Source organism: Haemorhous mexicanus, chromosome Z, assembly GCF_027477595.1.
Source record: "Haemorhous mexicanus isolate bHaeMex1 chromosome Z, bHaeMex1.pri, whole genome shotgun sequence".
Taxonomy (NCBI): domain Eukaryota; kingdom Metazoa; phylum Chordata; class Aves; order Passeriformes; family Fringillidae; genus Haemorhous; species Haemorhous mexicanus.
In genome coordinates, this window is record NC_082381.1 from 39201882 (window position 1) to 39228282 (window position 26401).

Consider the following 26401-nt stretch of genomic DNA (forward strand, 5'->3'; position numbering starts at 1 on the left):
AATCATCTAGATTTTATAACACAGAGTATGAAACCTGCTATTAACTAATGGGGTATTCCTGTCCTTAAAAATTAAGAAGTCAAGTTAAAGGCTTCTCTAGAAGTTCATGCCATTTTACTAGATGCAAGATACAAATTTGTAAGTGAAGCACAATGTCCATATGGCAGGTAGAGGTTCTACCCCTCAAAAAGTCATCCAGCCCTAGAGTTAAAAGATGTAAGAGCCATAAAAGTTAAGTTTCAAAAGCAAGAGGAGAAAGCCGCTGAAAAATTTCCTTATCAGGCTATTTGACAAGGGTCAGTATTAAGTAAGGTTAACTAAGAAGCTTGTGAAATGCACTGCTGAACTTAAGAAGAACTCAGGGCCCCTCATCTGCAAAAAAAACCCCCACAGTCAAGAAATAGACGAATCATGCTGGAACACAGAATGTGTTTGGGATGGGTGTCAGAGTTGACAGTCACTAAATAACAGCCATTTCCTAACTTTCTGCCTGGATGACACCTGTAAGTACCGATATGGTTTGATTTCTTGGTGACCTATTATTATTTGAGCAATGTCAGACTCCTTGCGAAGTTTCTGTGCACTGATCACTTCAGAAAAGCAGTCCAATGACAAACAGTGAAAAAAGTTTTATTTGCTCTGTGTCTTGCAACAAGTAAAGTGTAATTAATCCACAGTATTTTCCCCAAGTATAGTCTGTCATAAAATATGAGCAAAAGCATCTTTTTTCTGCATACACTGTCTTCCAAGTGCTAAGAAAAAATTATTATAACAGATTAAGAACAAACCTACAGCATTCTTTTACTTTAGCTGGTTCTGATACAGAGGCATACTTTTTTATTTGAGAATCAACTCCCAGAGACTTAGCTAATTGCACAGCATTTGTATCATCACTGATTAGCGTCCCAAGAGCCACAAGCAGTCTAAAAATGGCTTCAAGATCTTGAACAACTTCCATAACTGTGCTGATTACTGATAAACATTGAGCTTTGCCCTCAACGTTGTTGACTTTATGTAAACATACAGCGTAGTTCAATGTCAGTGTGGCCAGTGCAATGTGGATGTTCTTATTATTGCCTGATTTCGTTTCTATTGCTTGTGTCATTATTTCATCCCTCTGTTCCATCATAAGCTTCTGGCCTGCATGGCTGACAAAACAATTGCAAAGAGCTCTAAGTGCCAACAGCTGGTTTGCTTGTTTGCCTTTAGGATTCAGAAATTTAAGAAGAAGGATGATAAACTGTACATGCTCCTTTTCACTGCAGAAGTTTTCATTCACAGTGGGATGCCTGACAGACAATCTAAGAATGTCTAGAGCTGGAAAGACAATATCTAAGGAACAAAACAAAACAAAATTTTAGTATTAATACTCCAGTATGTGTAAATTTTTCAGTGAGTTTCTTTCAGATGCAGACCTTCTTAGCCCTGCAGGTTTAGGAACAGACAGTAACAGTTTCATGCACAAGTAAAGCATAAATTGTTTCACATTCATAAAGAAAAATATTGACAAATCCAATCTAGTAACGCTTCACTTATCATTAAAAAAATCCATAATCCTTAATTTAGGATTAACCTAAGGCTTTGCAGAAAATCTTCAAATCTTTTCTAAAATCTCTAATTGGTCACACTGAAGGCAAGCATCAGATATGGTAACTAATCCAAAAAAGTCTCTGAAAGCTGAAAGTTCAGTGACTGAACACCCCTACATAGACAGCATCTCTCTTTGTCCTCATTCCGTAACTTACAGTATAGTATATCTACAAAACTGCTTACAGGAAAAGAAAATAAAAAAATATGTTCTCGACTGAAGAGTTGGAAATCATTGTAAGAAAACGGAACTGAAAACTTGTAATGTCCCTCCTTTCCCAAATTCTGAATACATATGTCTCCTTGTATCTACTACTGGTATCCAATGCTTACAGCCAAACCAAAGGTGAACCTGCCCAACTACTTATCTTATTAGAGGTTTTTCCTGCAGATATGCAGAATCTTTAGAATTAATGCTTTGTACAATACAAAGAGTCTGGAAGGTATGACATTGGCCATCACCAGCTCCTCATTATGCAAAACACAGTTTAAGTGATATTAAAAAATGAACATGAATTTTTAATATTGAAATATTTTTTCTGTTAGTAAATCTTTAACTGCAATTTTAAAAAAGCAGTTAATTTTAACCATTGTTAAATATTTGTCTATGCGAACAATCATTTCTTCCAGAATGTGCTGTAACAACCAAAAGAGCTTTTCCAATCCATCAGTGCTGACAGTATTATTAAATGTAATTATATCACCTCCACTTCCATTCTTCCAGCATGTCATTTCACTAATGCAGTTTTGATCATACAGAATAGCATCAGTAACTTCTTCTCTACCATATTAAACAGGAGCTACTTTTGATTTTTTTCCCCATAATTTATCTCCATAATTTCATCTCTCGTTTGGTAACAGCTTAGGATGCCAAGTTCGCACTTCCTTACTCCGTTTCCTGACAAGTCTCACACCTTTTTGAAGATGGCCTTGCTAATGAAATAATTATAACTGATTTTTATATCAAGATTCCTCTTTATGTTTATTATTGTGCCAACAAAACTTGACAACCAATTACCAAATTTGCCCTTGAAGCTGATCACTGCTGTCAGCACCTTTTATTCATCTTCTCTTTTCTACCTGGGCTATCAAGTCTTTGGGACAGACTCAGTGTAACATAGAGCATGACGAGTCTTTTCATTCATGGTGAAGAACTGATGAAATGATGCAAAAACAATTGTAAGAGTTTACCTTCTGGCCAGTTAATTGCTCTCCATAAAGTCTGAAGTTGCTGTGCCGTAGGTGTTTCTGTAGAGGTATTGCATGTTGCAGACAGTAACTTTTCTAGGATTATCAAGTCATCTTCAGTAAGCTTATGTTCTTCAGCTGCACTGCCATTAAGTTCCTTTAATTTGCCTGTAATACCAAAAGAAGAGGCACAACTTTCCCAAAACAGAACTTCAGAAATCGAGATCTCAACTGAAATGCTACAAAAGCACTTTATAAACAAGTAACAACTATTGCAATTGAGTGGTTTTTGGGGGGTGGATTTTTAAACATGTTTTCCAATTTCTCATTTTAAGATTTTAATTATCAAAATGATTGCTATTATTAATTTCACTTTAACAATGCAACACAAAGATTCAGAATTTGTAGAAAAATTTTAGAAAATGCATACATAAAAATGCAGAAAAAAGTCATAAGAACAATGCTTTTATAACTGAAATACAATTTATTTTTGCTCTCTTATTAAGTAGTATAAATAAAAAAGGTACTGTATGTTCTTAGTGTGATCACAGTTTTTTTATTTTTACTTCAGTCATGTGATCATGTTTTTCTTATGACATGTGCTATATTCAATCTTCAGTGTGATTTAAAAATCCAAGTATTATATTAATATAATGGATCTAGCATTAAGGAAATGTTTTTTTAAAAAGCTCAGTTAGTCAAGTTACTTTGAAAACATTAAAAAAAATCCTTGATATTAAAACACTGACCCAGTATCTGTGTAGGATTGGCCTGGTCAAAGGTGACAGCATCCTTCTTCGGAAAATAAATATTTTCAACTTTAGCTGCAGCTGACTGGTAGGCATCCATTCCTACAGAAGGGCAATACAGAGCATTCAACAGTGTATCAAGATGTCTGATGTAGAATGATGTCCTAGCAGTAACTCTCTACTGCTGGACATTACTCAGAAAAATACCTCTTGAAAAAAATCCTCAATGTCTGTGCAAATAGGTGTCATTCCTTACATTATTTTTACATTCAGGGGTTAAAACTGAAAGCAATACCTTCACAAACTGTTCCCCCCTCATGTAAAAGTTTACAAGTTGAAATTATTAACAGACATTTCTTAATTATGTTAACTAAATACACAGTCACTTATAGCAACAGCTACTGTAGTTCACACAAAAATGCAAGGATCTTTCTAGGAAAAATATCCCTCTTGCCCCTGAAATCTTGTATTTTTATTATTTTCATAATAAAACTGTTTACATAGTAGAAGATTTACAGACATGATGAAGTTATGGCACATGGAACAGAAGCCTGAAATGTCTATTTTTAAGGAGCAATATAAAGCTTTTATCATTACCCATAATGATTTCTTAAACTCACAGGTCATTTAGTGGCTGGTATTCTATAATGCCCATATATCAGTTTCTCTGATCAACAACATAACTACTAGGAGATCAATAATACTCTCAGGTTATTATTATACATTTTAAAGCTTGTGTGCATGATTCCTGTATGCAAAGGAAGGCTCTGTTATCCCTATTTTATGATTAATTTCAGAGTATAAGCAGCTTCAATCAGCTATGTTTAATAAAGTATGAATTTTCATCAATGCCGAACTCATGTCAGAGAAAAAAAACCAAACCTAACAATCAGGAATGTTTTTCAGCGGCAGACATTGTCTCTTACCCGTAAATGGATCAACCCCGCCCACTGGAGGTACTGTGTTTGATGCTGAACCAGGAACATAGCGACCAGCACCTAACAAAGATGTCAAGTTTTTAAACACCACCACCAATAAAGAGGTAATGTATACCTGTATTTAGTTACTACTTTTCAAACAAAACTATTCAAAAGGATTTTTCTGCACTAAAGGAATTACAAAGTAGTGTTCAACACTTCTTTAAGGATTAAATCTATGCCTGTGTGAGGATGTTGGTGATGACAGCATTCACAAGCTAAGTGAGCCCACAGCTGGGAGACACTGCGTCATCACTGTGGGACACTGTGGGATCTCTGTCACTCACAGGTGAAAAGGGCTTCAGCACAGCAGATACCTTATCCATGATAAGTTCCAGCAGGAGGGCACACTTCCCTGGCCTTGACTCTCTTTGTGCCTGAGCCATGAGTGGTCTCTCCTGTGGGAGTCAGACTCTCTTGCACTGAGGCCTCAGTGAGGCCTCCATCTGCAGAGACCACAGAGCCGCAAAAGTCACGGAGGAGAAACAGCTGGACACAGAAACAGTCAAGATTGGGAAGACTGAAGGCTCTGAGTTTTTGTAACAGCACAAAGGCTTCTGCTCTACCTGTGGATCTGCAACTGCAGAGAAGGCAGAGAGTGCCCTGGCACTGGTGTGGACAAACACCCACCAGTGATGTGTTAAAAGCCAGCTGAGACTGCATCTCATGTCTGCAAAAACAGGAAAGGCAAGCAGCAGCGATGGGAAGCAGAGTAACCTCCTGCAGAGTAGTGAGGGACCTGCCTATGCATATAGCCTGGTAACTTGGGAGGTATGTGTCTTCTGGGGCAAGGATTCTGGATGCCACAGAGACACTGCCAAGCCTTGCCTGGCCTTCAGACTGCTTCCCTGATACTCTTCCACATGGCAATCAATGGCTTTGCCAAGGAGGTCTTGGAGGATTTCAAGAGTGATTAGAGAGCTCTGAGAACAAGGCTGAGGAGTTTAGGGCATTTCTTTGTTACAGTGAACAAAGCAGAAATGCTTGAATGCAAATGGACTCATCAACTGGGTCCACAACTAACTGCATGGCTGGTTTTGCAGACAAGATTTTGTCATCAAGTGATTACAGGAACCTCTCTGAGGAGCAAGAGCTCCTAATCAGGGATGGGAGAAGTCTGCCAATGCAGGGCTGGAACTGGGAATGCTTTTGCAAACAAGATTACAAAATCGATGAGGAGGACTTTAAAATAGCTATACCAGTGAGGATCAGAACCTAAAATATGGGGTGGTTGGTACCAATAAAGATCATGTAAAAAAACCAAGAAAAAAATTAAAATAGAAAACTACCTCTATGGATATACCTAATCTTGTGTGGTTCATGCATGTAAGTCTGGCAAAACAAAAGGTTTAGGTCCTTACTCTTCTGCTGTAATGGCAGAGTGATATGAGGCAGACCCAACAGCAGAGGGCTCACCTCTACTGAACAGATCTTAGTACACTTTGCAGTGGCAGAGCCCACCTTACCAGGCTGTTCCATACTACTGCCCCAAACAGAGAACTGCAAGAAACAGCTGTTTCTGGGGCTAAACATGGAATGCAACAGAAAACGACAGAAATGTGTATCTTAAGTGCTAGCCAGACAGATATGAATTTTACATTACCTGTAAATGGGTCTGCTCCAGGTATTGTACTCGATCCAGATGAAGAGCCTGGAACATAACGTCCAGCACCTAGTCATACAGCAAGAAAAGCAATGACTATTAAACACACCTTGATGTTATTAAAATCCAGAGAGGGGTAAAGCTGATGAAAGGTCTGGAGTGCCTATCCTATGAGGAGCAACTGACAGAGATGGGGTTGTTTAGCCTGGAGAAGGCTCAGGGGAACACCATACCACACTCTACAACTCCCTGAAAGGAGGCTGTAGACAGCTGGGGATTGGCCTCTTCTTCCAGGCAACCAGTGACAGGAAGAAAGGGAATAGCCTTAAACTGCACTGGGGGAGCTTTAGGTCAGACATGAAGAAGAATTTCTTCACAGAAAGGGTGATTAGATACTGGAATGAGCTGACCAGGGAGGTGTTAAAGGGAAGACTGCTTGTGTGGCACTTAGTATCATGGTCTAGTTGACATGGTGGTGTTCAGTCATAGGTTAGACTCGATCTCAGAGGTCTTTTCCAATCTAATTACTTCTGTGACAACTGCAGCTCTCAGAGTTACATATAAACCAACAAGCCTGTATTCCCATTTTCAGTCCCTTGCAAGAAAAAGACTTAGCTCAATTATTTTAATGCTATTTTCTTCTTTTCTCTGTTTGTTTTGTTAATGTGATAAGCAGGATCTAATTGATTAACATGGTTTAGCTTATCAGTAATCAACTTGTTCTAGTTCCATTTCCTGCCTGAAAAAGGTCATTTATGCATTTCACATTTATGTGTTTTGATTAATTCTCTGGCTAAATTTTGTATTTTACCAATTGCCTTAACAGCATCTGGCACTTCTTGTACAAAAAACGGACCTTTCTTTCACCAGAAAAAAAAGAAGAGTAGACTGAAAAATACAACTGGCTTGATTAGAATTTTGCTGAATAATTTTCATTTTTGGGTTTTTTTTCCAAGAACTATCTGTGCCTTTGCCCTCAATCATTTAAGGATATGAAAGTATCTGTCGAAGAAGTTCAAGAGCTACAACACTGAAGTCTGCCTGGACAGATAATTCTATGGCGTTCAACAAGGCCAAGTGCAGGGTCCTCCCCCTGCGTTGCAACAACCCTGTGCAGAGATACTGACTGGGGGCAGAGTGGCTGGAAAGCTGCCCAGCAGAAAAGGATCTGGCAGTGCTGATCATCATCTGCCTGACCATGATCCAGGAGTGTGGCTGTGTGACCAAGAAGGACAATAGTATCTTGGCTTTTATCCCAGCAGGACCAGGACTGTGACTGTCCCGCTGTACTTGGCCCTGGTGAAGCCACACCTCAAATCCTGTGATCAGTTCTGGGCCCATCATGGCAACACAATGAGGAGCTGCAGGCAAGTCCAGAAAAGGGCAATGGAGCTGGTGAAGGGTCTGGAGCACAGGTCTTGAGAAGCAGGCTGCCCAGGGAAGTGTCTGAAGCATCCAAAGAACTATGTGAACATGGGGATATGATTTAGGGGTGAACATGGAAGTAGTCAGTTAATGGCTGAACTCAATATTCTTAGAGGTCTTTTCCAATCTTAATGATTCTATGAAAGTGAAATGGATTGAAACCTAATGGAACAACCACGGCCAGAGGCTGGTGGCCTGTGCAACAACATTTACTGGAAGCCAGCCACTGGTGGTGTACCCCAGGAGTCAATACTGCATCCAGTCCTGCTCCACATCTTCACTAATGATGGTGTGGAAGATCAGTCAGAGTGCATCCTCAGCAAGTGCGCAAAGACACAAAACTTGGGGGACTATCTAATGTCATCACTTAAGTATAAAATAATTACCTGTAAATGGATCTGAAAATTGATTACTTGTACTCAACAGTGTTTGTCCCTTAGTGTTGTCCATAATAAACTTGGCCACCTGATCCAGAAACATAGGATTTAGATCATTCTTTTGCAAGAAGTTGTATGCAGTCAGCCAAGGATCATCAGTGATGTTATATGGCAGTTTGTAGGAAGGCCCATTTTCATTTACATCAATGGTGAAAACATAGTCATATTCCTTTAAGTGGAATAAAAATGAAAACACATTAGAAGGCTTCCAGCACTTTTTACATAATGATATATTAAATGCAGTCTAACAGAGACCCAGACTTAAGCCTAAAAACTTAAAACACTGTTATTTACAGAACATATCAGCAATACTCTCCTGAGAGCCTGCAAGTAAACATTTGCTGATTCAGGGTAAACACTAAACACCACTTAGCAACAACCAACACATCAGTGCATTGTAACACTGTTGCTATACTATATCAAAAACACACAGCATTGTACCAGCTGCTAAGAAGAACACGAACTCTGTTTCAGCCAAAACCGTGTCAGATTTAAACCTGTATTTTCCAGAATTCTCTGCTCAAGAAGAGCAGAGTAAAACAAGATATCATTATAATGTATGTACAGATTGTCCTAGGGTGACTGTTATTCCCATTCATGTGTGTGTAATTTACGCTGGATATTATGTTCTGTGCCTTTAAGACTGGTGGAGTGAAGGTTTTGTTTTGGCCTCTCATCAGCCCCTCGGTGGGACATCCAGATAGCACCAGTGCATGTTGCTGTTTTTTTGCTTCTTGCCCCTGCTTTTTTGCTTTTGCTCTTGCTCCTGCTTCGCTTGCTCTTGCTTCCCCCCCCCCCCTCACTTCATTAGTTAATTTAGCTAAACAGTCCAAATTCCTTTCTGGACTGATCCCCCCACCCCGTTGGACCTGCTGACTGCTCCGGACTGGGATTTGGAACACGGAGAGAGAGTTTACACCTTGTGACTGCAGCAGCTGCCTCAGCGCCGGAGGGACTGATAAGAGAGCAAACCCCAAGGAGAGACTTTTCTGAATTTGTCATCTTTTTCAGAGCAGTGGAAGAGTGGTGTCATCCGGTATTATTGTGTGTGCTGGGGGGTGCTTGTCAAATAAACAGGTTCTTTCCACTTCTCTCTGAGGAATTCTTCCCGAACCGGTTGGGGGAGGGGCCATGTGGGTTTGTTTTTTGGAGAAGCCCTTTTTGGGGATTCTCTCCCAAATTTGCCCTAAACCAGGACACAGATATATTACAAACTGAAGATGCATGAGGTCACTCTCATGGACACCTCTGGCTCCCTCCAAAGCTATAGGGCAATGAGATACCTCAAGAAATTTGAGTCTTAAAAGAACACTTCTAATGCTAGCAAACGATTTCCTAATGTTTCTTTAAAATCTGTGAGAGTGAGAATCAGTATTTTGGAGGCATTTCTTCTGTGGTGGACCCCGACAAGCTCTTCTGCGTATACTTCAGTAAAGGGAACATTTTTCAGCTTCTATGTCTTTAGGTCAGCTTACCTGTCCTTAGGTTCAATTGTTACTATAGAGAAGTGGTACTGTAGAGAAGTTACTATAGAGAGCTGGTACCCAACATTTTAGGTAAACCTTGCATTATAAAGTTCATTTCCTTTGGGAAGGATATTAAAACTAACTTCTCAAGGTATTAACATTACATACAATAGAACGTGACAATTTCTCTATTAATGGTTTGCCTTTCTCCAAAATAATTTGTTTCCATTGGCTTGTTCATTTTACAAAATGTGTTTTGTAAGTAATAAAGTAAACTGTACTTACACTTCTACCTCTGAGATCAAAGGTAACAAAAAAGTTCCTGTTTTCCAAAACAGGTATTTTTCAAATACCTGTTTTCTAACTTATATTTTAACTGAACAAAGACCAGTTACTAAAGAAAGAATGAAACAAATCGAAGTTTGCATATACCTTTCCTTCAAATAAAACTTTTCCAGATGTTTGTTGTGTTGCTCCAGAAGAACCAACAACATCACCAATCTTTATCCATCTTCCTTCACTAACACTCCATTGATATGCTTCTACTTTCCCATTATCTTTAATAAGCCGTGTCTGTCCATCTCTTGTTCCTGTAGGCAGGAGTTGAAACAATTTCAAGGATATGATTCACTTTGGGAGAGAAAAATATTCAAATGGTGCTCAGCATTAAAAATTTAAAAATAGTTCAACAACACTTGAAACAACAGCACAGGAATTAAGTAGGTATATGCTTTAACCCCAGATGGCAACTAAGCACCACACAGACACACTCACTGGCTTCATGGTTGGGGGTCAGGAAAGAATGAGATGAAGAGAAGTGAAAAATTTGGTGATTGAGATACAATTTAAAAGGTAAATCAAAAACCACATGCACAAGCAAAGCAAAACAAGCAATTCATACACCACTTCCCATGGGCAGGCAGGTGTTCAGCTGTCTCCAGAGGGGCAAGGCTCCATCAGGCTCAACAATTCCTTGGAAAGACAAATGCCAACACGCCAAACATCCCCCCTCTCGCTTCTTTCTCCTTCCCCCTAGTCTATATGTTGAATGGTATGGCTAAATCCCTTGGGTCAGTTGGGATCAGCTATCCCAGATATGTCCCCTCCCAGCTCCCTGCACACCCTCAGCCTCCTCGCTGGTGGGGTGGGTGAGGAGCAGCAAAGGCCTTAGCTCTGTGTTATCCCTGCTCAGCAATAACAAAAACAACCCTATGTTATCAGCCCTGTTCTCAAGCACAAATCCAAAACACAGCCCCGTAAGAGCTACTGGAAAAAATCAACTCTATCCCAGCAAAAACCAGACAAAATACTTCTCTCACAACAAGAATATCAGCAATCTTAATGAGCATCTTACAATTATGGTAACGGTATCTGCCAGCAGACTAAGTAGCCAAACCAATACTTAGGTCAAGTACTTTAGAAGTTTATCAGCTTCTCAGTAAGATGCCATTTAAGAAAAGTGATCTTCTCCCATAGTCTAACAAGACGCAAAGTTTCATATGGATCTAAGATCTATGCCACTTCCTGATCACAGCAAGGGCTACTTCACCTTGGCAAAAAGTATTTAAGAATAATGTTTACTACTGCTTCTACTGCATTCTCAAGTACCTATGAAGTGTGAACCAAGCCCATCAAGACCATCTTTCAAGACAAAAGCTAAAGCAGAAAATTTGCATTTCTCCTTTTATTAAGAAAAAACCCTGCACATTCAGTACTCCTTTTACAAATTACCTGTTTCACATACTCTTGGTACAGCTGGCAGAACAGATAGAAAATATCTCAAACATACTGCAACATCAATTCCATCTTTTTCTAAATTATCGCATAGGAGAATAAGAAAACCCTCAAAACCAAAAAACCTTGAGTCCTCTTTACAAAAGAATCAGTGAAAGGATACCAGAGCAAAATTAAACTATTTCCTTCAGTAACCCTACCAAAAGGGATTAAAGCTTTAAGTTTGGAAACCACCAGAAGCTTCAATACCTCCAACCAAGATTTGGAGGCACCTCTAGCATGACAGAAATACAGTAACTTACCAGGATCCTTAAGGTGTTCTCTTCCAGGAAGGTCATCAGCATTGATATCTCCTAAATCACCAGTTTTAGGGTCAATGGATGCTTGAGCAAGCTCATTTTCAAAAGCTTGAATCTCCTCTGCACTTGCTGTACGTTCCAAGGACTCTGTAAACACCCTTATAATTCCATCACTGAACGGAGAGAAAACATTCAAATAGAAATACTATTTTAAATATCACAATGACTGCATAAATTCTAATGGGGACTTCTATGTTGCAATAAACCATCACTATTTCAAACTACCCCTCCCAGTTATTGTTATGAAAGGAATTCACTCTCATACTAAAACCATACAGAGAAGGAATCAAGCAGGTAACCCTGTCTTCAGAATAATTTTAAAATCAAAATACAATATGCTTATCAAAAGAGTTTTTTATACCATGTTTACTAAATTTATTCTCAAGTCTATTCATGATTTACCACATTTCCAAAGAACTCACTCTACCTCTATGAACAACATAAAAAATTACTTCCTGGATGTAGTGTAGTGCATGTTTAAATTTAATACACATACACAGTCACGACGTTATTTTTAAATATAAATGAAAATGACATTCAAAGTGATGCTTGTCAGATTTGGATCTACAAATATATTGAAAGTAAAACTTGGGATACCTTGCACCAACTACGATGTCACCATTGTCTAAGACACAGCAGCACCATACAGACTGAGCTGGGAGTCTGATTGTTTGAGCACATTCCCCTTGTTTCCAGATTCTAAGAGATCTATCCTCTCCAGTTGTTACAAAATCTGAAAATAAAGATAAAAAAAAATTTAAATATCTTTTTACCATACTGTGATAACAGATGCTACTCTGAAACTGGGTATCAAAAAATCACAACAGTAAAAGAATATTTCTGCAATTTAGTACTTCTCTCAATTACAAGTAGAGAGCAAAAAGAAAACCACTGTTCACTTGTCTTCTCAAAAAAAATCCCAATTGCATAAATTGCAGATTAAGCAGCCAGACAGTGAATAAAACTGTGCCCAAGACAAAAAAGATCCCTTCATGCTTTAAAGGGTTTGAATAATTTTATAATCATCATAGTTTCAACTTGCACTATAGTTGCATAAGTTCACATTTGTTTCAAACTCAGTTTTGGAAGGTAAGCCTGCTTTATCAGGAAACACATATAAAGCATTTTCAAAAGTCTACAAACTTCTCAATTAGGAATTTTATGGCATAGGAGATCTACAATATATGCACTAACCAATATACATGCACTTGATCTGTTGAACAAATGTGCAAGTGTCCAATACACTCCACAAAGGTCACTGACTTGGAATTTCTTCTGCACCTGGCTCAACAGTTAGTTCTGAACCTCTAAATCTATAACTCTGAAAACAAATGTAATTAAGCCTCATAACATGAAATTCTTAACCTAAATTACATATAATGCACATTGTGGAAGTATCTAAATTTACATTTTCTCAAGTTGGCATGCCACACATTACTATTTTACTCTGCAAAGAACTGAAATACAGGTGGCAGCTAAGACAATAGTTTTGCCTACTGTTTCAACCAAGTTTTACTTAAGCCTTCAATTAGCCCTAACCCAGGACATTTTATCCCATATACTGCCAGAGCAATTTTGACAGCAGTGCAACTTGGAGTCAATCTCAATGTATTTTTTAATCTATTTACACTAGGCGTAAGAAAAAAAATAAATGCTACTGATGTTCTTCATTTGTGGCAGTGGCACAGAACATCAGAATACACACCCTGCCATTTAATTTTGAAGAATGCTGTGTAACAGTCAGGAAGGAATCCTACCTTTACATCGAGGGAAGACAGAAATGCTGTATATGTAATTTGTATGTCCATAATACACCTGCAGACATTCGCCAGAGATCTGCCATCTTCGAACACTAGCATCATTAGCACAGGAAAGGAACTCCATTTCACTGAGAATAGCTAAACCTCTCACACAATCTTCATGCCCTTTACATAAGGAAGACAAAATTTTAATGCAGTTATTGTCTCCATTAGCAGCAGTATACCACTTTTGTATAGCCCACATCTAAATCCAGGCAACAAATCTTTGTGGGAACAGTTAGAAAAAAAAATTAATTGCTCATAATTCTGTGAAAAATATCTTATTTTTTTAGAAGTCATGTGGTCTCTGGACATACAACTACTTCAAAAAGTAGTTTACTTTAAAAATCCTGCCTAAATATTGTTCAGTTTATCCATGCTTTTGTAAGATTTTAATGTTTGTTCTCTTTTGACAAGAGCAGACCACACCAATGAAATTATCAACTGCAGCAACATTTACCAGTGAATGTTCTTTCACATCTGCCTGCCTTCCATAGTTTTATAGTTTTGTCAGCTGAACCAGTCAACATTAATCCCTGTTCAGGAAGTATCTTCACAGCCCATATTGCAGCTGTGTGACCCTGCAAAAAATGTGACATTGTTAAGACATGTCAGAATCAAATTCAGAGTACTTATTTCATATTCACGCAGAGGAACTTCATACCTGTAATGTCATCATACATCTGTCATTCAACCAGACTTTTGCTGTTGTATCCCATGATCCACTTAATAATGTGCCAAATTTCCCAGATGAGAGGCTGCAAACTAGAATGGACATTTAAGTCAGAACTGACAAGTACCCTGCACTGCCACAAATCCTAAGCAATTTCAAGAGATTCATTTAAGAGGATTTATTTGGTATTAGTAGCATATTTAGTGTTGAGGAGTCTAGAGAAGAATTAAGTGAACTGTAGTTGCACTGCAACCCAGAAAGAAGCTGCTTAAAATTCTCTTCATTTTAGGTTTAAAAAACTGAAATATTTTTGCCACTCATATTTTTAAATTTCTCTCTGTCACAGATCTCTTCTCTTGGACTAGCATATGATGACAAACAGGTGAGATAACTAGTCAAGACACACAATTACTGTAAATGTATAGTTTTGAAGAGAAAGAAAAGTTTTGTCTATAGGTATTAATTTATGTCTTCAAGAAGTTATTTCATATGAAAAATACTTAGCTCACCTCCTTGGAGGGCAAAATACTACCACCAAGAAACTGTGGTGAGATTCAAAGATTTACTAGAAAGGTAATCTGCAAATGCTCCACTAACACAGTGTAAAGCTCTGTATTTAAAGCACCAATCAATATTAAATACCCATCTAAGTAACAAAATGTGCAGAGGAAGTTTATTTAGGAAGCTCTTTTTTTTTTCCACTTGTATCAGCTTTGACAAAAAAATTAATACATGAAGAACTAACTGCTTCTTTAAAGTGCAATTCTTGACAAAACGTTAATCATTCTGTGAATTGTCAGGAATTTACAGAGACAGTGAAAGTTCAAACATTCATCAGGACCAACTTGGAAGTCCTTGCAATGAATGGTCACTGCATGAATTCAGATTTGCAGAGGACATAATTACACAGTTTGCTACATTATATACCAAATAAATCAAAATTTGAGTTTCATAAATTTCATTTCATTTCCTCTCTAGTAAATCACGTTAACTTCTGTGTAAAAAACTCCAAAGTACAATTACTACATACCTGTGTTTTTATGACCCTTAAGGATGTAAAGAGGAGCTGGGCTGTCAACTGTGAAAATGCAAATATTATGATCATTGCCACCAGTTGCAATGAGCCCACGAGGATAGAGGTCACTTGGAGGTATGATGCACACGCAAGATACAAAATTTGAGTGGCCACTCATACAGTGCATCTCAGTAAAACCCCTGTTAAGACTTAAAAATAGATGATAATCAATTTAGAATCATGACAGAAACAGTACTTTATTTGAGTAAATTACAGTTTTTTAATAAATAACTATGCTTGCCTTGTGCTGAATAAGTACTATGAATGGCCGAGAAAGGATGAAATTTAAGATAAAAATTAAATCCCGGAATTCCTCCCCGTACACAATACTAAAGCTTTCCACTTATTTTTCAAACCAGTAGGCCTGGAAGGAATTTTGTTCTTTCTTGCTCATTGGCAAACACTATGCCAAATTTGATCAGAAACAGCTACAGTTTGTCTTTATGGCATTTTTTTTGTCTAAAAACTCAAATGATATCCAAGTAAATGCTAAAGTAAGAGCACACAAATGTAGTTTACTGCCAGCCAAGTGTATTCACTGTCTCTTCATTAGGAGCACTACAGAGGAATAAAAGTTAAACAGATCATAACTGACTCAACCAGCACCCTCATTTCTTCATCCTCAGCCAACCTCAGTAGTTACAGCACTAACTGAAAGAAGCTATTTATTGCCATAGAATAAACATGCAGGTGCTGTTTGCAATGTTTTGTTTTCCTGTCTTTGTTCCCCCGCCCTCAAAAACATAAGCTATCATATGATACCATCCTGTTATCCTTCAAGCCCTAAAGCTTGGCAAGCTTGAAAGACGTAAGGAAATCACAATACTCTTCTAAATTCTAAAAGATCTCCCCATAAGGCACATAGAACAAATCAGCTTTTCTCTTAGAAAAGCTAAACCAAAACAGCACACAGCCGTGTGCTCACCCACTGAACCCTGACAACCGTGGTCCCTGAGCCTTCAAAGCAGAGGATAATCAGTATCAACATTATAAGTTGATACAAGTAAGTTATGTCTTCCTCCTCACAAAGTTCTCAAAACCTGTGGGTTACAACTAGAATTCCTTTCCTCCTGCAAATTGCTGTGCAATTTAACAAGTTCTCTCTCTTGTGATGAGAGACTTAACGAGACCCACGTAATAAGACAGTTTTTGTTCACCTCAGCCACAGAGCTCCAGAGATCAATACGAAGACACATGAAAGCACTCAGCAAATACACATTGCTTAGCAGTGTATCTGGTCTGCTTCTGGTCAAGGTAATATGCTGAAAAATTCACTTTCTGAATTCAACTACACAAATTAGTAGGAGACAACCCTGTGCAACATGAATATCAGAAAAATTAATCTTGGCGTACTTTTTCCTTTTTTTATGTCTTTGTGTATTTAATTTTCTGTACAGTTTTTAGTTCATATTCCATTTTACTTTCAAAGAGGCTTGCTTAGGAAGGCTGAGAAAGGATGGAGGTTTTTTGTGTGCTTTTTTTCAAAGCACACTGCCTTACTGTCAAAATAGCAGCACTGCTACTTAGCAGGATTACTTGGGCACTAAATACCATGAGGTAGAAACAACATTATTAATACCACTTAGGAAAAAAGATGCCTAGAACTATTGACATTGTTACCATTTCCAAAGCACACTACATCGATGTACAGCAAACTGCTTAAAAACATACAGCTTTCCCCGAAGACATGCAGAAGTTAGGCCTGCTCAGCCTGGAAAAGAGAAAATTGCATGGAGACCTCACAGCAACCTTCCAGTATCTAAGGGGGCCTACAGGGCCCCTGCAGAGAAGTTGTGGATACCCCATCCTCGGAAGTGCTCAAGGCCAGCATGGACAGGGCTCTGAGCAAACTGTTCTGGTGAAAAGTGTCCCTGTCCGTGGCTGAGGGACTGGGACTAGCTGATCTTGAAGTCCCTTCTAAACCCCTAGCGTGATTCTTTAGAAGTGACAAAGCCAACAACAGGCACCTCCTGCGAACAGGCTCCCGCAGCCCGCCACCTCCCTCGACCCCACCGATTCTGCCGGCAGCCCCTGAGTAGAACTCAGCTGCACAGACGAACTCGGCGGGGCACGGGCGGAGCCCCTGTGGCGCCACCTCCACACCATCCGCCACGGCCCAGCACCCACCCGTCAGGGGCCCAGAGCCGCGCGGTTCTGTCCCGCGAGACGGACACGAAGCTCCCTTCCGGAAAGAGGCCACGGGTGAGGCCCCGCACGTCCTGCCCGTGCCCCAGCAGGGAGCAGCGCAGCCGGAACGTGCTGCCCTCACCCGCCATGGCGGCACCGCCGACCTGACACAGCACGGGCCGCGCCGCCGCCGGAAGTCGTGCCGGAAGCGCCGTCACAGGGCGCGCCGCCGGACCAAGACGAGGCTTCTTATCCCGACAAGCACCGCGCTTCACGCAGGTTGTTGTGCCGCCGCTCTTCTCTCGCCAGGCCTTCTGGGAGTCGTAGTCTTCGGGAGACACGGCAGGCTGGAGCGAGATTTGTGGCCATCGCGATATCCGCGCGAGTGGTTGCTGCGATACGGCGGCGCTGCCCGTGGGCTGATGGTGGCTGAGGGGCGCGGTGAGGGGACAGGGCCCTCCCGGGCGGTCGCGGCGCTGGCTCTGCGCTGCTGTGCGGCTGGGGTGGGCTCCTTCGGGGGTGGCGAAAGTTCCCGGGGTTCGTCAGGGATAGCACAGTCTGGGATTGCTGTAGTGATGGGTGATGGCTTACGGACCCTCTGTAGATAACCCGAGTATTTGCGCCAGTTGCTCGCTTCCAGTTTGTTTCATTAAAGATTTGCATTCAGATACTGAAGCAATAAATGCCGCAAGAATAAGCTGAGAGCTCACTAAACACTGAAAAGAGACTGCTGCCTCAGCTTACGTTATTAGGTCCTTCCTGAGCCCTGCCGCTGTCTCGTGCCATCCAGTAAGGAAGTACTTTGCAGATTGCTAAAAAAACCAAACCAACCTTCCCCCCCCAATAACATTCTAGTAAGAGTTATGCTTTAAAGAGTCGGTTTCTCATAGTTTTAAGGACCTTGTTCAAATCAAAGAATGATTTCTTTTCTTAGCAGAGAGAAGTTAAAAAGGAAATCAATATGGCCAGCTCTAACAGACCTCCCACAGCTCGTTCTGCTTCAAGAGCAGGAATAGGACTGACCACTTCATCAAGGCCTGCCTCTTCATCAAGGACTCCATCAACTAGCAGAATAGGAACAGCGGTATGTTAGAAAATATTAAAAATTTATCAGTAATTTATATGTATTTAGATTGTTTGTTTGTTTGTTTGTTTTGCTAACCTTATTTTTCCAGTACCAAGACCAGAGTGAGAAATTTTTGTTTAAGAAGAGTTTAAGATTTCAGTTTTGTATGAAGTTTTGCTAACCTTGTCTGGAGGGGATCAGGGACATGCTGCATCCAGAGTTCACCTGGGAGACCTAAATAGCATTAATGTTGCAGACAGATGGAACAGTGGACAGCTGCTCAAAAGTAATCCCTTATCTTCTACAGCAGATATTCATGTGAAGCCTTGCTTCCCTGAAGAGATGTAAATGCTAAATAATTCCTACAGAAAGTGTGTAGAGACTAACTGAAATTTTTAACTACTTTGGCAATTGCTTAAGGATAATAAAGTATTAATTCAGACTTGGTAGATTTTTCATTTGTTTTTTTTAATAGATGCCTCCTAGCACAGCAAGACCTGGTTCTCGTGGTGGTTCTTTGAATCCTGGAGGAGTCTTATCATCTCAGATTAAAGTTGCAGACCGTCCAGTGACTCAACAGGGATTAAGTGGAATAAAAACTGCAATGAAAGGTGCTTTTTGTTGAAAATAGCCCTCAAGATGTCTGCAAACATTTTGAAAGAATATTTAGGTATTTAAAGGAAAGCTTTGAATCGCTGTGTAAATCGCAGAGTGAAGAGCTGTGATTAAAAAGAGAAGCAAAAAGAAAGAGAAAGTTAAAGCATCCTTCTTTCTGTCATTAGTCTTGATAGCCAAAGAAGATAAGCATTTTTCTGTAACTGAGCTGTCTTTAAAAATACAAAAGAATAGAACAAGGTTATTGTGTCTTCTTCCATCTCTACAGAATACTTAAAATACTCTATTATGTATTAACTATTTGTATATTTGCATTAGTAATGTTTATCTTCACAGCAGTCCATAAATGTCTTCTCTTTAAAAATTACATAATAACTCTATAGGAACTCTAAAAGATGTTAGTTGTACATTTTTTGATGTAATTTTTGCAGATTGTTTTCCTAATTTACAGTTCATCTAATTTAGGGATTTTTAAACCAAATATCATATCACTTTCTTTTATCAGGTCCTCAGAGACAGATAATGGATAAAACATACTACCTTGGCGTGCTGAGGTATGTCTTAACAACATACATTTAATGGTCTGTTCCCTTTCGGACACAGAGTTGAAGCTTGAAAATAGCATGCAATAAGTGGTATTCACTTATAATGAACTGTTATAGCAGTACTGCTGTAAAAGTGAAGGCTATCTTGCGTATAAATATTCTGTAGGAAGAAAGGAAGTAGATTCCCTTGAGCTTTTGTTGTTAGGCTTGCTATGTTAAGTGCTCTCTCACAGTGTTAGTAAGGGAAGGGTCCAATGTTTATTAGGTCTGATACCTCCGCTTGTAACAAGTAGCATTGCAAAACAAAAAATTTTTATTGTACATTCAGATGGTTTGCTTGGATTATACATTCAGCTAGCAATGACAAAGGCAAGACCTTGTGCAAACTATTGCATTCAGGATTTTATCAGTTGCTCATGTTACACTTTTGAATAATTAGTTCTAAAAAATGTCATTTTAAATATGGATGGTACCCACATTCTGTGAAATTACACTGTGGTTTTTTTATTTCCACATCTGTTTTACCAGCAGAGACAAAAAGCTAATTAAAACATTTTATTTCATACCAAGGTTTTCTAGCAGCTACTTAGGACTTTATCTGATACAACCATTTTGCTTTTTTCTACACTTACCTCTTCTTAGAAATGCTGAGTTGAAATAAAGTACACTGTGAGAGATACTAATTGCATATCTCCTATCGTAAAATATGTTTACTGTTTTAGTTGTGCTTTAGTTGGATATCCAAATGTTAATGATTTTTTTTCTTTATTTTTTTCAGAAGTAAAATAAATGAAATTACAGCAGAAATTAGCAAGCTGCAGGAAGAAGTAGAAATGTACAAGCAAGAGAAATCTGTCTATTTGTCCTATGAAAAACGGTGAGATAAGTTGCAGATAATGCAGTGCTAACTTTCTAAGTCCCAAGTCTGTTTTCAAGTATTGGGCAGGCTTCAAGGAATCAATGAATTTTTTTTTTTTTCATTATTTTATTTTTACATATACAAATCTTACCATCTGAAGTTCGACTTTTTTGTTTCACATTTAGGGCAGAGGCTTTAGCTGGTGAAATCAAAGATTTTCAAGGTCAACTAGCAGACTACAACATGGTATGCTCATGTCAAACTTTGATGCTGAATGCTCCTATTTATTCTCTTGCTGCTTTTGCTTTATTCTGAATAATTTTTTGACATTTCTATGTGAAAATTTACTGGTCAATACTGCCTTTTTTCAGTTATTGGAAAGGAAAAAGATGGAAACAGGAAAACAAAAAGTGTACAATACATTAGCAGAAGCATCTGCATATGGATTTAAGAAACTGGTGCTGGGTAATATTTCAGTGCTTAGAACGGCTACATATAATGAATGATTATTTCTAAAAATTACATATAATCTATTCAGGTTGTCAAATCATGTTTTTTCTAATTGCAATAACCAAAATTTGCTGTTTTCATGGGCCTTTTATCTGACTTCTGGGTTTTTTTTTATTTTTTTATGAAACAGAGAGCAGTAACAGGTTGGAATTCTTTCTTGTTTCAGGTTGTGGATATACTTAATACCAGTACAGATATGGCAGAAGTGATCCGTGATTACAATATGGTAAGAATTAGGATATCTGCTGTGCTTTAACAGTGAAAGGATGTGTTACTTACTTGGTGCTTTGAATGAGTGACATATATGAAAAAGCATAGCACTAACTTAAAACTTAGCCATTTTTTTCCAGTTAAAATATTCATAATGTTGGCAACATGTTAGCAGTAAGACAATTGCCTAAAGTCTTGTGTTAACTGTCCCATGATAGTTTTTTGTGATTTACATTTGCAAAGGGTGGTATCACCCCAAATTATGAGTGTTAAATTATCTTTTTTAATTTTTGGGAGCACACAGCACTGGTCTCAGGGAGGCAAATTTAAGCAGACTGCACTGCCTTGTAAAGCTGCCTGATCTTCTGGACATTAAGTTCTCTTTAAGTCTTCAGCCTTTTAAGTGTCTCCAGTGTAAAAAATATTAAATAGGTCTCTGACATAGCCACCGCAAAATCAAAGAGTTTTGTTCTTCTTTGCTTTCCTTATTTATTTTCTAATACAGCCTCTAAGTGTTAAGGCATGAATAACATTATGCGGATTTTATTTCTTATGGTCTATTTGTTCATAAACAAAAGAAACCAGTTTCAGTAAAGGTTGTTCTTTTTTTGCTTGCATTTGGTTGAATAAAAAAGATTCAATGTCTGTGTCGTAAAGAGAAGAATGCTTTTCGTCCCATCTGTAGTTTTAAACAGTATATTATAAAGTGTTTCAGGAATAGATCCCACAGAAATGATAGGTGAATCAATTTCTCTGGAAGTATTTAAAAGGTGTGTACATGTTGTTGTGGATTAATGGTGGACTTGTCATTGCTGAGTTAAGGGTTAGACTTGATGATCTTAAGAGGCGTTTTCAACCTGTATGATTCCATGATTTATTACAAACTTGATTGTATTTAATTTTTTTTTGTTGTTTTTTTAAGTTAAAGGTTCAGAATGACCGAGACACTCAGAATATAGATAAAATTTTCACAGAAAGACAAGCGTAAGTACATTAAGTGTATGTTTTTCATTTTTGAATAACTCAACTTCTCATAACTCAGCTTGGGAAAACTGAGGTGTTACATGTTACCATACCAGTGTAATGCATATTACAAGTGATACCTGAACAATTTCAGGATGATACGTTAGTGCCAGGTTGCAGTTGGAGTTCTTAGCATTAAACTCTAGTTACTCTTCTGAAGATAATTACCTGCCATCCAGGAAGAGTTAGGTGGCAGTAGAGACTCCTGTCTTTTCACAGTCTGCTGTCAAGTTTTGGGAGTTTTGTTGTGGAGTAGCAGAGTGAGGAAAGCAAGCAGGAGTGGGAACTAGACCTTTGCTTGGCTAGTGACATAGTTTTGTGCAGTGGGAAACATGAGGATGGTGAGATGCTTGAAATAAGAATTTGTAAGCCATGAGAATGGCTTGTGTAGTGATAAGCTGAGGGTGAGTTTTTGAGGTAGTTAATTTAGGCACAAGAGAGGTGCAGGAGAAGGTACGATCCTGCTTGTTGCTAGTGAAAGCCATCCCAGCAATGAGATTTTATGTATCAATAGCCACTCCAAAGCAAAAAATTTACCAGTTAATAATGTCACATTATATTAATAATGTAGATTTCAACATCTCACAAGTTTTTCTGTTGCACCCTGAATGAATTTTTAAGTGTTAAGAAAATATTAAGAGAAAATACTTGATTCAGTAGCAATGCAGTAAGGGTAATTTGTCATTGCACTGTATATACACATTTTTGGGAATACAACAGTTGGTCTTTCTTGCTCTGCTAATTTGGGTAAAAAAATACCCAAATGCTCCATTCTCTTATTGCACTAGTTTTGCCTAACAGACTTCAGAGCTGTTACAGCATTGATTTGGAGCCAGCCCCCTATCTGGCTGTGGTCTGCTTCAGCATTTCAGAGAAATTATTTTTCTCTTCTAGACCTCTTCACAATGAAAGCATTAATGATTATGCCAGCTTCACTTGCGACTTTGTTCATGTTAAAGAATATATAGTAAGCCCAATATAAGTAGCCAAATACATTTTTATAAAAAGTGGATTATGAGTATTTTTTGCAAGTTGTAAAGTATTTGTTGTGCCAATAATGCATGCATACGACCCCATTTTTTTAACATCATGACTGATGCAGCAAAATCTTATTAAGGATTTAGCAAAATGAAAGGAGATAGACTGCATAACTTCATTTTGTATTGTATGTAATAAAGCATAAAATTGAAGTACAAGTGTACTAGATTTTTGAAATGTCAGTGCAACATCCATTGTTTAAGACATTAACGCTCCTCATTTACATAAATATCTATGTATTTATCCTCAATAAATCCATCTTCTTCATCTCCACATGCATGAACTTTCTCAAATACTACAATGGGTTCTTCACTGCTTGTGCCTGATATTGAAGTAGAAGGACTCATGTCAGCTGAGAACTCCTGTTCAAACATCTCTGAGTCATTTTCTTCCAGACGACGGTGACGGTAGCTGATCAAGTAGTGATACCATGCTGGGCATTTTACAGCAGTCAAAATCAGGAGTGTAGTGCCTAGGACAAACCCTACGACACCTGCTAGGAAGGTCCAACTTTTGCCAACGAGCGGTAACTCTTAAAAAAACAGGAAAAAAAGAAGAGTAATCTTCATGGGGAATACTAGCAAGAGCTCAAGTATGATTTTTTTTCGTAGTTAAATGCAAAGTAAACATTGATAGGGGAATGACTGAGTGTCTCCAGAGCTTTGTTGTTGCTGTGTTGTTAGGGAGTCAGTAACATCACAGGGACTAATAATGTATGTGCATAGCATATAATTGTTTAAAAATCTATTTCAAAAACAAAGCTCTGGGGGCATATAAAAGATTAAAATAATAAATACATATAAATATTTTTTTTCCAAAAGTTAAATTCCAAGATTAGCCTTTGGAAAAAATAATCAGGTAATTGACTTCAAATTCTATTTCCCAGGCTTTACTTTTTATATGATGATAATGTCTGAACCCTAAAATATCATGGCTTTGGTTTGGCATGTCCTTTCAGTTGTGCTTCTTTAATAATAAAAATTTCAGTAAGCTGTAGTTGCCAGTAGTTTTTATCTAGAAGCTGCTATTGTGTGCTGACCACTACCCTAAAAATAAATTATAAAGTGGTACAGCTAAAGAAATTAGTCACAGTGGTAGCTTATAATTTGTGTATATATCTGTAGATAATTTTCTTACTTTAGCCAGAGGAAAGAAGTAAAGCATTTCAGGATGGAAGAGTTAACTGACATGTAAGATTAACAATGAAAGGTGAGGAAACCATCACTGAAATTTCCAGAGAATGTGTAACAGGAACATTCACATCCTTTATACTGAACACAGATAGGACAGGAGTAAAATCTGTAAGTTCATGCTATCACATTTTAGGAAGACAAATACATCTAGAAAGCAGTTAGTTTGGAAAAAGTAAATTTTTTTTGAAAGCCGCTTCCCTAGTTCTGTTAAGCAAAGATCTAGACAATTATCTGAATTTTAGGGCTTTGAAATTTCATCATCATTTTTTAGTATCATTTGAGAGTTGTGGGTTTTATCTGTTTTGAACATTTACTCAGTAGACCTTACATTCACTTCAATGACTGTCTACCAGGACATGGAAATATGTCTGCTCTGTAGCCCTGGCTTTTATGGAAGATTCAGAGTGTACTAGGGGTGCAAAGCAGTATAAGGTCATTGAACAGCAAATCATACAGCTCATAAGCAGTAAAGTGGAATATCTGTGTATTACCTGCACGAGTTCCATTGTTTCCAGTGATGTTGTTTGGAGTCAGAGCTGTTAAGGCACTACTTCTAAGATTAACAGCAGGAGTGGAAGTTACAGTATTTTTTAAAGGAGTATTTTCAGTTTTGCAGTCATCTGGTTGGATAGCTGCCATCTTGATGGAGATTTTTTCCATGTTTGGTAATGTACATGTAGTGTTGCTTTCATTTTCTGTGAATGTGAGCAATGAAAAGGCTATGAGATGCTGGTAATTTTTTGGCACTCTAAAAAAAAAATCTCATGGATATCTATTGTATTACTGCATAATATGGGTAAATTGATGGTTGATTTTATCCACAGGAGAAAAAAAATGCAGTAGTTATTTGATGTAAAAAAAATATTAAATGCTGCTCTTACCAAAACTTACCCAATGTCACATTGGAGGCAGTTAGCCATATCTGTAAGTCAAGGAGGTCACAGGAGCAGATCCATGGGTTTCCAGCTAAAACAATTTTAATCAGTTTAAAAGGTGATTTTATATGAAAATATTTCAGAAAGTTATGCTGTAGATTTAAAACTGTCAGACTTTCTAGAGAAGTAAATGTATCTGAATCCAGTTGAGCAATCATGTTATAGGATAGATTCAACACTGAGAGTTGATTTAATCCTGCAAATGCTGCTTTATGAACTGTGCTAATACAATTGTTGCTAATATCCAGAGTTACGAGATTTTTCAGATTGTAGAAGCTGTTATTGTTCAGTACAGTAATGTTGTTTTCATTCAGATGAAGTTCGGTGAGGTTAATAAAACGTCCAAGAATCTCTTTGTCATGATCTTCTAAAGTGATTTTATTGTTTTTGAGGCTTAATTTAGTAACATTTTGCAAAAGGTTGAAGGAGAAATTAAAGAGGCTCTTTGCAGACTCCTCACAAGCAACCTGTTGAAAAAAGAGAATGACAACAATTAAATACTATAGAAAAATCTATTAAAGATGGTGTCTCAGTGAGGACTCTTAAAGGCAAGAGAAAACTATCTTCTATTTTTTAATGCTGTCACTTCAAAACAAAAGTTCTATTACTCTTCATTAAGTTTTATTTACATCTTTCTTAATTAACTCATGGTCTCTTGAGAGAGTGGAATGAATCCTCCTAGTGTCTAGAGACCTGATGTTCCAGAGGACTTAATGCTGAGCTCTGTGCTTAGATGCATGGGTCTTTATGTGATAGTCATCCAAAATGCAACCAGTTTGTCATACCATTTTGGAATTAATATTTGGAATGTATTATTTGTTGGGTAAAAAATGAATTCCTTTCCTACATAATCTGGAAAGAAGGTGTCATAGAGGAAGTTTATTCAAGACTGTAAATGAATTAAAATATACTTTATAAAATTCTTTTTTAAAAAAAACTATGTTTACTCCTAATTTAAAATAACATCTTTAGAGCAGACCTTCAACTAAATATTTTTGTTATATATATATGCTACAGCACTTTACTTCATTTTGGTTTTTGGTGTTGAAGTTTAGCATAGCTAGAGTCTTTTCTGATTTGAGTCTTTGCTCTCAATACCTTGAAATATTTTTGTTTTCTGAAAAGAGTATATTTATTTAGATATATAAAGAGGCATTCCTGTTGCTTGGAAGAATTTGAGATAGAATATAATCTCAAATATATTTCAG

At 38.0% G+C, this 26401-nt stretch overlaps 2 protein-coding genes across 3 annotated transcripts in view; one reads left to right on the plus strand and one right to left on the minus strand.

The window, feature by feature from the left end:
- Window positions 1–614: 614 nt before the first annotated feature.
- On the minus strand, window positions 615–17401 carry PLAA (phospholipase A2 activating protein). Its single transcript, XM_059836531.1, has 14 exons — window positions 17200–17401; window positions 15028–15221; window positions 13989–14089; window positions 13785–13905; window positions 13283–13450; window positions 12123–12258; window positions 11469–11638; window positions 9865–10022; window positions 7916–8135; window positions 6105–6173; window positions 4451–4522; window positions 3525–3626; window positions 2779–2943; window positions 615–1332 (listed from the first exon to the last, which is right to left on the minus strand). Exons 1-14 carry the CDS (start codon window positions 17346–17348, stop codon window positions 767–769), a joined length of 2391 nt encoding a protein of 796 aa, XP_059692514.1. The 5' UTR covers window positions 17349–17401; the 3' UTR covers window positions 615–766.
- Window positions 17402–17486: 85 nt separating this feature from the next.
- IFT74 (intraflagellar transport 74) overlaps window positions 17487–26401 on the plus strand; it is a 36822-nt gene continuing 27907 nt past the window's right edge. The window contains exons 1-8 of one of the 2 annotated variants that reach the window (XM_059836533.1): window positions 17487–17640; window positions 18134–18283; window positions 18741–18876; window positions 19386–19434; window positions 20204–20302; window positions 20470–20530; window positions 20961–21020; window positions 21927–21988. In XM_059836533.1, coding sequence (XP_059692516.1) covers window positions 18161–18283; window positions 18741–18876; window positions 19386–19434; window positions 20204–20302; window positions 20470–20530; window positions 20961–21020; window positions 21927–21988 — 590 coding nt within the window. In that variant the 5' untranslated portion in view covers window positions 17487–17640; window positions 18134–18160. The remainder of the gene's footprint in view (window positions 17641–18133; window positions 18284–18740; window positions 18877–19385; window positions 19435–20203; window positions 20303–20469; window positions 20531–20960; window positions 21021–21926; window positions 21989–26401) is intronic. The other variant, XM_059836534.1, reaches the window with a different exon arrangement.